At 40.2% G+C, this 12,524-nt stretch overlaps 1 protein-coding gene across 2 annotated transcripts in view; it reads left to right on the plus strand.

The window, feature by feature from the left end:
* The first annotated feature begins 3,881 nt into the window (after positions 1-3,881).
* Positions 3,882-12,524, plus strand: part of PEX14 (peroxisomal biogenesis factor 14) — a 162,626-nt gene continuing 153,983 nt past the window's right edge. Inside the window, exon 1 of one of the 2 annotated variants that reach the window (XM_010593125.3) lies at positions 3,882-3,991. In XM_010593125.3, coding sequence (XP_010591427.1) covers positions 3,956-3,991 — 36 coding nt within the window. In that variant the 5' untranslated portion in view covers positions 3,882-3,955. The remainder of the gene's footprint in view (positions 3,992-12,524) is intronic. The other variant, XM_010593123.3, reaches the window with a different exon arrangement.

The following is a 12,524-nucleotide window of genomic DNA, read 5'->3' on the forward strand; positions in this document are numbered from 1 at the left end:
CTCCGGGAGATGTAGTTCTAGTCGCCTCTAATCACGTGTGCGGCCCCGGGGCATGCCGGGAGTGGTAGTCTCTCCATCCAAAGCTGACTTCAAACCCAAACCCAAGCCAAACCCAGTGCCGTTGAGTCAATTCTGACTCATAGCGACCCTACAGGACAGAGTAGAACTGCCCCAAGCGGACTTCAGTTCCCCTTAAATCGCGCTATTAAGCGCAACAGGAGTTTGTTTCAACCTTGCTTAAAAAAAAAAACCCAGAGTTGCAATTGCATGTTCACAAATGAGGCCAATAGGGATTTATTTTGCAATATGAAATACAGGCATATGGAATCCCTTGGGTTTTTACCGTACTCTTATTGGTATATATGAAACAAAAGCCCATTGCCATCGAGTTGATTCCGAGTCATAGCGACCCTACGACAGAGTAGAACTGCCCCATGGGGTTTCCAAGGGGCAGATGGTGGATTCTAACTGTTGACCTTTTGATTAACAGCCAAGTTCTTAACCACTGTGCCACCATACATAAATAAGACAGTTGGTCATTGCACTGTGTAATTGATTTTCCTTTTCCAGCCTGAAAAGATCCGTAAGATGTTCCAAACCTCAGACTGACTTGAAAATTGATGAGTGTAGTTTTCAGTCTCGCTGAAACACGGAAAAAAGTAACATAAGATACCCACACATTTCCACCCATTTGATTCCCTGCTTTAGCTGTGCAAATTGGGTTTGGGCCCTCAGAACAAAATGCTTGAATAAAAAGATATAAACATTAAGGCTGCAAAGAAATCAGAGAGCAAAGGGGAAGAGCAAATCACAGCACTGTTGGGGATTCTCCAGATGCCGTTTGGCAATATGTTCATCTTTGTTCTAATACTACCACTTATGGAAACGTCTGGTTTGTTTCCCCGTTCGAGAACTAGCATTTACAATTTGAATAATTAAAAAAAAAATCAAAAAAGTTCCTCACTTAAAAGGGGGGGAGACATTTTATGTAAACAACATGCATCAGTCCCTTTCACATTTTGGTTATAAAAACTTGCATGAAGAAATATCTCATAAGAAAAGTTTAGGCATTTAAAACAGTGTTTTATAAGGGGACTGTCAATTGAGGCAACCCTTATGTTATTGTTACTAGTTGCTGCCCAGTCAGCTTCGATGCATGGTGACCTTTTATAAAACTGAACAAAATATTACCCAGTCCTGTACCCTCTTCATAAGTCACTTTTGACTCGTGGTGACCTTGTATACAACAGAACAAAACATTACCCAGTCCTGTGCCCTCTTCATGGTATGTCTGAGGCCATTGTCTCAGCCACTGTGTCAATCCATCTCACCAAGGGCCTCCCTCACCTTCATCCATCCTCCTCCACTTTATCAATCATAATGTCCTTTACTAGTGATTGGTCCCTTCTGATGACGTGTCAAAAGTAAGCAAGATGAAATCTCACCAACCTTGCTTCTAAGGAGCTTTCTGGTTGTATTTCTTCTGAGACTGATTTGTTCATTCTTCCAGCAGTCCACTGTGTATTCAATATTCACCAACACAATTTGAATGCATCAATTCTTCCATCTTCCTTTTTCACTGTCCGACTTTCACATGCATATGGGGCAGGAAAAGACCATGGCTTCGGTCAGGAGCACCTTAGTTATCAAAGTGACACCTCTGGTTTTTAAAACTTTAAAGAGATCTTTTGCAGCAGATTTGCCCAATGCAATGCATATACGTCGTTTGATTTTTTGGCTGCTACTTCCATGGGTGTTGATTGTTTATCCAAGTAGAATTAAATCATTGACAACTTCAATTTCTTCTTCATTTATTATGATGCCATTTATTGGTCTGTTGTTAGCTGTCACTGAGTCGATTCCAGCTCATGGTGACCCCATGTGTGCAGAGTAGAATTGCCCCATAGGGTTTTCAAGGCGGTGACCTTTTGGAAGCAAATTGCCAGGCCTGTTTTCCAAGGCACCTCTAAGTGGATTCGAACTGCCAACCTTTCAGTTAGTAGGGAAGTGCTTAATCATTTGTGCCACCCAGGGAACTCTTTATTGGTCTACATGAGAGGATTTTCGTTTTCTTCTTGTTCAGGCATAATCCATGCTGAAGGCTGTAGTCTTTGACCTTCATCAGTGTTTCATGTTGTCTTCATTCCTGGCAATCAAGGTATGTCATCTGCATATCGCAGCTTGTTAATGAGTCTTCCTCCAATCCTGATGCTGCTTTTATGAGTACCCTTATGTCCTTGTTGTTGTTAGGTGCCCCTAAGTTGTTTTCAACTCATAGTGACCCTATGTACAACAGAACAAAACACTGCCTGGTCCTGTTCCATCCTCACATTCCTTGCTATGCTTGAGACCATTGTTGCAGCCACTGAGTCAATCCATCTATCTGAGGTTCTTCATCTCTTTCACTGGCCCTCTACTTTACTAAGCATGATGTCCTTCTCCAAGGACTGGTTCCTCCTGATAACACGTCCAAAATACATGAGACAAAGTCTTGCCATCCTTGCTTCTAAGGAGCATCCTGGCTGTACTTCTTCCAAGACAGATTTGTTCCTTCTTCTGGCAGTCCATGGTATGTTCAGTATTCTTCGTCAGCACCATAATTCAAAGGCATCAATTCTTTTTTGGTCTTTCTAATTTATTGTCCAGCTTTTGCATGCATGGCTTGGGTGAGGTGCACCTTAGTCCTCAAAGTGGTATCTTTGCTTTTCAACACTTTAAAGAGGTCTTTTGCAGATTTGCCCAATGCAATAAGTTGTTGGATTTCTTGATTACTACTTCCATGGATGTTGATTGTGGATCCAAGTAAAATGAAATCCTTGACAACTTCAGTCTTTTCTTCGTTTATCGTGACTTTGCTTATTGGTCCTGTTGTGAGGATTTTTGTTTTCTTTATATTGAGATGTAATCCATACTGAAGGCTGTATCTTTGACCTTTATCATTTCAGTTAGTGCTTCAAGTCCTCTTCACTTTCAGCAAGCAAGGTTGTGTAATCTGGATATCAGAGGTTGTTAATGAGTCTTCCTCCAAACCTGATGCTGTGTTCTTGCATTCTTTTTCATATAGTCCCACCCAGTAACCCAGTGCTGTGGAGTCATTCGGACTCATAGTGACCCTATTGGACAGAGTAGAACTGCCCATTAGAGTTTCCAAGGAGCATATAGTCCATCTTCTCAAATTATTTGCTCGGCGTATAGATTTTTTATAGATTGAGTAAGTATGGTGAAAGGATACAACCCTGACATATGCCGTCCTTATGAGTACTCCACAATTGGTCAAAACATAACTACAATATGAGCTGAACAATAATTCTAACGTACACATCGCTTTTCAAATACGTAATGTCACATTTAGTTTTAAACCTAATAACTCGACAGCTATAAAGCAACGACGGTTAGTAGAAGCCTCTTCCCCCCTCCCCCCGCAAATGCTCCCTCTTCTGTGTTTCGCCAATAGTCCTACCCTTTTACCGAAGTTCTAGCACATCAATGCTGTAAAAAAAAAATTTTTTTTTTTTGCAGGGGGGTTGTGTGTGCCTGGGCTTGGGAACAGTGACTGGGGCTTGCATTTATTTCCGGCACATAACAAAGTTCCTGGGAAATACTAGGCGCTCAATAAACGGTACTAAAATTTAACTTTCAAGTTTCATCCCATTCAATTAATACTTAGCGAGTCACTACGTGTGCTCAAGGCACTATGAGGATGGGCAGAGATTTAATTCAATAAGAATACTATACACACAGCAATACAAAAAGGATAGACTTCGGATCTTCCTCTAAAGCAGAGACCTAGTGGAAATTGTGCGAGGTGACCTGGACACCCCGGTTCCCCCCTCCCCTTTATGTTCCCCATCGACCGGCTCAATTCCGGCTACTTTAGTCTGGGCGGGAAAGCCAGAGCGAAGGCGTTTGGGAGAAGCCTCGCCCAGCGGCGATAGATTAGTCAGGCCTCAGAAAGATGGCTTCCTCAGAGCAGGCAGAGCAGCCGAGCCAGGTAAGGGGAGCTGGACTGCCCTGCTGTGGCGACGGGGACCCCGGTGTGAGGGAGTGCTCGGCATACTGCCGGGAGGCAGGTGGCAAACCCGAGGTTCCGAAACTGGGGGCCCCGATCTCTTGTCCCCTCCCGAACCCCGCCCCTCCCTGGGTCCTCCCCGCCCCCCTCTCCCTATGACCCCTCTTTGACCACATTCCCGAGCCTGGGTTCGGGGGTTCGGCCGCCTCCGCGGGTCCCCACTTCCCGCCCGCCAGCACCTCCGGCCCTACTGGAGCTTTGGGATACTGGCGGGACCCTTGTGAATCCCCCATCCTTGAGCTTCGAGGGCCCCTGCTTGAGCAGTGAGGATGAGAGACTCAATCGTTTAAGGTTGTCCCCTCCGGGGGGGGGGTGGGGGGGTGGGGGGGGTGGGCTGACTCCGTTAGGATTCCCACTCCCCCGCAGCCTCAGCCTCCTGGAGTTGCCTCGCTGCTAGCTTCTTCGTCTTTAGTCACCTTTCGCTCCCTCCGCCAAGTTGGAGGATCGGGAGTGTACTTGGACCCTCTCTGCGTTGAGGGGAAAGGGACACGCGCTGTAAACAACAGACGCCACCAAACTATCATCACTTCCGTGGATTTGACATTCTCGGCCAGGAGTTCCACTCTAGCCTTTCACCTACAGACTCAGCCAAATCCCAGTGCTGTAAGGGGACTATGAGGAGCAGTGTTCATCTGCTTTTAGGAAGCTGTGGATGATAAGGCCTCTGAAGGGATTTATAGTCCAAAGGTGAGGTGAGGCTGGGTGAGGTGAGTTGAGGAGGAAAAGGATAAGAGGTACCTTACATTTACTAAGTGTGTGCTGTCACGCTGAACACAAATTATGTTTATTACCTCGTTTAATGCCAGTTACAACCTTTATGAAGACAGTTAACCTTCGCTTTGCGGACATGTATTCTAAAGTTCCGTCACATGCCTAGAATCATGCCCCTGACTGAGTCTGGATTTAAACCCAAGTATGTCAAGTCAGCCATACATGTGTAGATTTACTTAGAATTAGACAGAGGATGAAGAAAATGGTTTCAACCTGGGACTTTATCATTTATCTTTTACTTCCTTGAAACATCTTTAAGTTTTCAGCAGCTTACTCCTCTGTCGCTTCCTTCCTAGGCAGAAGAACATCAGCTAGTGTTCCTTACTGTCCTATTCTTCATGATGAGCCTAGTACGGGAACTGCACTTAAAGGATTTAGTGTGTGCCCCAGATCAGGAAGAAGATGCCTGTATTGTAATGCGTGGGAAATAACTAGGGCTGACTCTGGCCTTTTCACTGTCGGAAATTCTGGAGTGTGGAAAGTGTCTTGAGAGAAGCGGCCCTCCTTTCTTGCCTTACCGCACTAATTTTGCTGAAATGTTGAGGCTTTTTGAGGCCTGGGCTTCTTTAAACTGTTATATGTTAGGAATACCCACAGGCTGTGATTGAAGGGTACCTTTAGGGTGTCTAATTTGCCAGTAGTATGACAGTCACTAAAAGTCTTGCCACTTGGAGCCATTGCAGTGTCCAAAAAGATCCCTTTGGTACTGGCAGTTGTCCTCTCTATTCATGTGGAAAAGGATCTAAGTCCCTTTAAAGGGGCTTGGCCCGCACTTATTTGGTTTTCAGCTCTGCTTCTCCTTTGCCCTCCTTTCCAAAGCTGGTAGAGATGGTATTGCATCAGAATATGCTGGCAGCCTGGGGGAAACACTTGAACTTTCTGTGAGTTCTCCATTGTAATTCCATCAGTGTTTGACAATAACCTGCAAAAGCACACCTCTTTTTTCATTTTGGTGAAAATGTATATACACCAAAACAACTGCCAATGCGACAGCTTCCATGTTTACAATTCGATGACATTGATTACATTTTTTCTATTTGTGCCACCATTATCACTACCCTTTTCCAAATTATTCCACCACCATTAATGTAAACTCAACACCCCCCACAAAAAAAAGAACATTGCCATCTAGCAGATTCTGACTCATTATGACACTATAGGGCAAAGTAGACAGACTAGAACTGCCCCGTAGGGTTTCCAAGCCTGAGTTGAGTGCCCCCCAAACAAACATATGCGTACCTTTTTTTAAGTGAACCAGCTCTTTAGCAGTTGCTTGTTTCCGTTTTCAAGCCCTGATTAAGCTGGTTTCCAATTTCTCCACTCCAAGCCGAATGGGCTTCTAAGAACCATTTGGATAATTCAGCCCTGAAACCTAGTTTGTATGTGAGAAGAGCTGCATAGGTCAGACCTGTGGAGCTGAGTCAGTATTCCATCTCACAGAATATTTGTTAATTGGCCTTGGGGCATCAGTCTCTGGTTTCAAAAGATTAAGGGTGAATAGCTCTCTCTCTCCTTGAGAGGCAATATACAGCAAAGACTCTGAAGCCAGTCTCCCTGGCTTAGAATTCTAGTCCCACTATTACCAGATGTATAATCTTGGGCAAGTTACTTAACTTTTCTGCCTTAATTTCTCCATCTGTAAAATAGGAGTAATAGTAGCACCTATCTCATAAGGTTGCTGTGAGGATTCAATGAGTGAATTTATGTAAAAGTGCTTAAACAGTGCCTGACACAGAGTAAGTGTTAGCTGTTATTATTCAAGAATAGTTCCTGGGTGGTGCAAACAGCTGCTAACTGAAAGGTTGGAGGTTCAGGCTCATGCAGAGGTACCTCGGAAGAAAGGCTTGGGATTCTGCTTCTGAAAAATCAGCTGTTAAAACCCCTGTGAAGCACAGTTCTACTCTGACACACATGGTGTTGCCAAGAGTCAGAATTGACTCAACAGCAACTGGTATTAGTCTATAGACTCTGGATTTTCACTCACAAATGAATCTAAACCTTTACTTAAGTCCTATTTAACAGCTTTTAGAGTGTGATTTTTCATATGTTGACCACCAGTCTGAATTGACTCTTCAGTAACTAACAATCACAACAAAATGGGAGTAATAGTAATTACCCTAGAAGGTTGACTGAAATCACGGATGTAAAGAACCATGTACCAACAAACTATGGTACATCCACATAATGAGCTACTGTCCATTGGATGGTTGTACCATAGTTTGTTGATCCATTCACCAGTTGATGGACATTTGGATTGTGTTAGTTATCTATTGTTACATAACAATATTACCAAACTTAGCAACTTAAAAGAACACACATTTATTATCTCACAGTTGTTTTGGTTAGGGCAGGGTTTATCTGGGTCTCACAAGGATGCAGTCAAGGTGCCTCCTGGGACTGTGGTCTCATCTGAGGCTTGGATGGAGAAGGATCTACTCACATGGTTATTGGGATCATTCAGTTCCTTATAGGCTGTCAGACTGAGGGCTTCAGTTTCTTGCTGGCTGTCATCCAGAGGCTCTCCTCATTTTCTTGCTATTTGGATCTGCCCAGCACGGCCATTTGCTTCCTCAAATTCAGTAAGGAAAAGATGTTTCTTAGCAAATCAGACTTTGTGGTCTTATGTAACATAATCACATGCATAAAATTACATATGTCTTATTACCGCTGCTCTACTGTATTGGCCCAGAAGCAAGTCACAGGTCCTGCCCACACTCAAGGGAAGGGCTGAATGCTAGGAGGTGGGGATCCTGAGGGCTACCTTAGTCTATCAGCCTGAGGATTGTTTCCAGCTTGGGGCTGCTATGAATATTCATGTATGTTTATGAGGACATGTCTTTATTTCTCTTGGTAAATACCCATGAGTGTAATTGCAGGATCATATGATAAAGGTATGTTTAGCTTTTTAAGAAACTGCTTAAGTGTTTTTACAAAGTGGTTGTACTATTTTTCATTCCCGCCAAAGTGTATGAAAGGTCCAGTTGCTCTACATCCACACCAATACTGACTTTTGTCAGACTTTATAATTTTAGCCATTCTACTGGATGTGTAGTGTTATTTCATTGTGATTTTAACTTGAATTTCTGTGATGACTAATAATCATCTTTTCCTGTGCTTATTGGCGAAGGCTGAGGTTCATTTTTTTCCGTATGGCTTCAAAAATCGTTTGTTGAAAAGTTTTATCTTTTTGCCATTGAATTATCTTGCCACCTTTGTGAAAAATCAAATATTTGTATATGCGTTGGTCTGTTTCTGGGCTCTGTTCTGTTCTATTGATTTATACGTCTATCTCAGTGCCAATAACACACTGTCTTTATTGCTGTAGCTTTATAGTAAATATTGAAATCAAGCAGTGTAAAGTCTTCTAACTTTATGCTTTTTTGAAATTGTTTTGACTGATCTAGGACCTTTGGTCCTTTCCACCTCCATGTAAATTTTAGTTTATGATTTCTTAATTGTTCTTTAGATGAAGTTTTACAGAGCAAATTTGTTTCTTATTTAACAATTAATACACACATTGTTTTGTGGCATTGGTTGCCAACTCTGCGACATGTCAATGCTGTGCCCCTCTCTACCTTGGGTTCCTTGTTACCAGCTTTCCTGTCCCCTCCCACCTTCTTGTCCTTGCCCCTGAGCTGGTGTGCCCATTTAGTCTCATTTTGTTTTATGGGGCTGTCTGATCTTTGGCTGATGGGTGAACCTCAGGAGTGACTTCAGTACTGAGCTAAAAGGGTGTCTGGGGGCCATACTCTCGGGTTTCTCCAGTCTCTGTCAGACCAGTAAGTCTTTTTTTTTTTTTTTTTTAAGTTAGAATTTTGTTCTACATTTTTCTGCAGCTCTGTCTGGTCCGGGACCCTGTATTGTGATCCCTGTCAGAGCAGTCGGTGGTGGTAGCTGGGCACCATCTAATTGTACTGGACTCAGTCTGGTGTAGGCTGTGGTAGTTGTGGTCCATTAGTCCTTTGGACTAATCTTTCTTACCCTTGTATCTCTGGTTACATTTTCTCATTTCTTACAAAAAAGCTTGTTGGAACTGTTATTGGGATTGTATGGAATCTATAGATGAATTTTGGGGAGAATTTATATCTTAACAATGTTGATCCTCCAATTCATATAATATCATGTATCTCTCCATTTATTTAGATCTAATTTGATTTACCTCGGTATGTGTACTCCTCACTTATCAACTGTCCCATCATCTGACATTTCACATTTATGACAGTAGCAACAAATCTCCTATCCAGCTATTTTGTGCGTTGATGACGTATGTCTGGCAGTAAACAATGGTAAGGTGCGAGATGAGAATAATGCTGGCTGTGACAGCTAAGGTTATGTGTCAGCTTGGCTGGATCATGATCCTCAGTGGTTTAGAAGTTCTGTAATGATATAATTTGGCAGTTATGTAATGATGTAGTCATCCGTCATTTTTGTGATCTGATGTGGTCATCCTCCGTTTTCACATAACTGATTTTTACATAATGATCTGGTCTTTGGAACCTAATCATGTCAGTAAGTGGGTGTAAATGTTTCGTAGTTTAAAGTGTGTGGGCCATGCACACATTTTGTTAAATTTATCTCTTAAGTATTTCTCATTTTTTGAATGCCATTGTACTTGTAGATTTTTTTTTAATTTCATTTTTGATTGTCCAATAATAATATATAGACATGAAATAGACTTTATAGGCCTTGTATCCTGTTACTTTGTTAAATTCATTTATTATAGTAGCTCTTTTGTAGAATCCTTATAATTTTTCATAGATGTTTATTTTACCCAAAATTTTTATTTCTTGCTGTCCAATCTGAATGTCCTTTATTTTTCTTGTCTTATTGCATTGTCTAAGACTTCTAGTACAGTGTTGAAAGGAGTGGAGAGAGTAGACATTCTTGCCCTGTTCTTGATTTCAGTCTTTCACACTTAAGTTTGATGTTACCTATATATTTTTTGTAGGTGTCCGTTATGAAGTTAAGGAAATTCAGATTTTGTTTTTAGTTTGCTGAGGGTTTTTTAAAAAATCGTATTTGTCTTGAATGTTTTCAGGTGATTTTTTTGGTATCTATTGAGATGATCAGAAACCCTGGTCGCGTAGTGGTTAAGTGCTATGACCACTAACCAAAGGATCGGCAGTTCGAATCTGCCAGGCGCTCCTTGGAAACTCTGTGAGGCAGTTCTACCCTGTCCTATAGGGTTGCTATGAGTCGGAATCGACTGAACGGCACTGGGTTTGGTTTTTGGTTTGGTTTATTGAGATGATCATATGGTTTTTCTCCTTTATCCTGTTAATGTGGTGATTTATGTTGATTGATATTTCAAATGTTAAATGATTCATTGGATAAATTCCACTTGGTCATAATGTGGTATCCGTTTTATATATTGCTAGATTTGATTTGTCATGTTTTGTTAAGGGTTTTTGCATGTTGGTGAGGGATATTGTTTTGTAGTTTGTATGTGTATGCATGTGAAATCTTTGTTTTTGGTATCAAAGCAGTGCTTATGTAGTAGAATGAGCTGAGTAGTTTTACTTTTTTCTTATATTTTCTCAAAGAGTTTGTATAAGGTTGGCATTATTTCTTTCTTAAATATTCGACAGAATTCCCAGTGAAGCCACATGGGCATAGAGTTTTCTTTGTGAGAAGGTTTTAAATTATGTGTTTTAATTTCTGTGATAGATGTGACTATTTGTTCTAAAGTCAGTTTTGTGATATCTTTCAAGGACTATGTCCATATTATTTCAGTTGTTGAATTTATTGGTTTAAAGTTGTTCATAATATTCTCTTACTATCTTTTAAATGTCTGTAGGATCTGTAGTGATTTCCCCGTTTATGTTCCTGATAGTGGAAATTCGTGTCTTCTCTCTTTTTTTCTTGATCCACCCAGTGAGAAGTTTATAAATTTTAATACTCTCCAAAAAACCAGCTTTGATCTTATTGATTTCCCTCTATTGTTGTTACTTTCTATTTCTCTTATTTCTTTTCTTCTACTTACTTTGAGTTTTCATTTGCTGTTCTTTTTCTCGTTTCTTAAGGTAGAAATTTAGGTAATTGATTTTGCACCTCCTCTCTAAAGTCAGTGTTTAAAGCTGTAAATTTCCTTTTAAGCACTACTTTAGCTGCATTCCACAATTTTACGCATTTTGTGTTTTCATTTTCATTCAATTCAGAATATTTTTAATTTCACTTATAATTTTGTCCTTGGCCCATGGGTCATTTAGAAGTCTGTTGTTTAATATCCAAACATTTGGAATTTTCCAATTTTTGTTTTTGTTTTTTTCTTATTGATTTGTAGTTTAATTCTTTTGTGGTCAGAGAACATACTGTTTGATTTGAAACCTTCTAAATTTGAGATTTATTTTATGGTCTATCTTTTTCCTTGGAAAATTGAAAATAATGTGTATTCCGCTGTTGTTGGGTAGAGTGTTTCTTAAATGTGAAATAGGTCATATTGACTGATAGAGTTATTCAAGTCTTTTATATCCTTCCTTACTTTTTCATTGAGGAGGGAGGAGCACTGACGTCTCCAATTGTAGTTTTGGATTTGTCTATCTTTTTAGTTTTGTCTGAGTTTGTTTCATGTATTTTGAAGTTCTGTTATTGGATGCATACTTATTTAGGATTTTTATGTCTTCTTGATAAATTGATGTAATTGCTTGTATGGTATATCTCTTCCAATCCTTTGGCTTTTAACCTGCGGTCTTTTGTTTAAAGTGGGTGTCTTGTAGGTCTTACTCCCCCCTCCTCCACCCCAATGTGATAGTCTCTGGAATGATTCATTTACATTTAAGGTAAGTGTAGATATGGTTGGGTTTAAGTCTACCATCTTGCCATTTTTTTCTATTTGTTTTTTGTTTATTTTTCCTTGTTTTTCAGACTTCTTTTAGATTGAGTTGTTTTTTAGGATTTTTCATTTTATCTCCACTATTGGCTTAGCTATACCTCTACTTTTGTTGTTATTTATTAGCGATTGTTCTAAAGTTTACAATATGTAATTTTAAGTTATCACAGTATACTTTCAAATGATATTATACCAAGTCACATAAAATGTAAGAACCTAATAACAGTATGCTTCCATTTCCTTTCTCATTCATTATTCTATCAGTGTCATACATTTTACTGCAACATATGTCATAAACCCTCAGTACATTGTTATTTTTTATTTAAACAATTATTTTTAAAAATTATTTAACGTATCTTATATTTACTGACATATTTACCATTTCTGGCATTCGTCTTTTGCGTACGTCCAAATTTCCATCAGGTATTGTTTTCCTATTGCTTAAAGAACTTCATTTTACATTTTTTGTATTACAAGTATAAGCTGTTGCTGTTGAGTTGATTCTGACTCATGGTAACCCCATTTGTTTCAGGGTAGAACTGTGCTCCATAGGATTTTTTTTTTCTTTAAATTTTATTTTGTTGTTGTTGAGAATGTACACAGCAAATACCAAAATCAAGACAAATCTCTTGCTGTTGAGTTGATTCCGACTCATAGTGACCCTATAGGACAGAGTACAACTGTCCCATAGGGTTTCCAAGGAATGGCTAGTGGACCTGAACTGCGTACCTTTTGGTTAACAGCCATAACTCTTAACCGCTGTCCCACCGGAGCTCCATACACAGCAAAACATACACCAATGAAACAATTTGTACATGTACCATTTAGTGACATTGATTACATTCTTCATGTTGT

This window comes from Loxodonta africana, chromosome 3 (assembly GCF_030014295.1).
Source record: "Loxodonta africana isolate mLoxAfr1 chromosome 3, mLoxAfr1.hap2, whole genome shotgun sequence".
Lineage (NCBI taxonomy): Eukaryota > Metazoa > Chordata > Mammalia > Proboscidea > Elephantidae > Loxodonta > Loxodonta africana.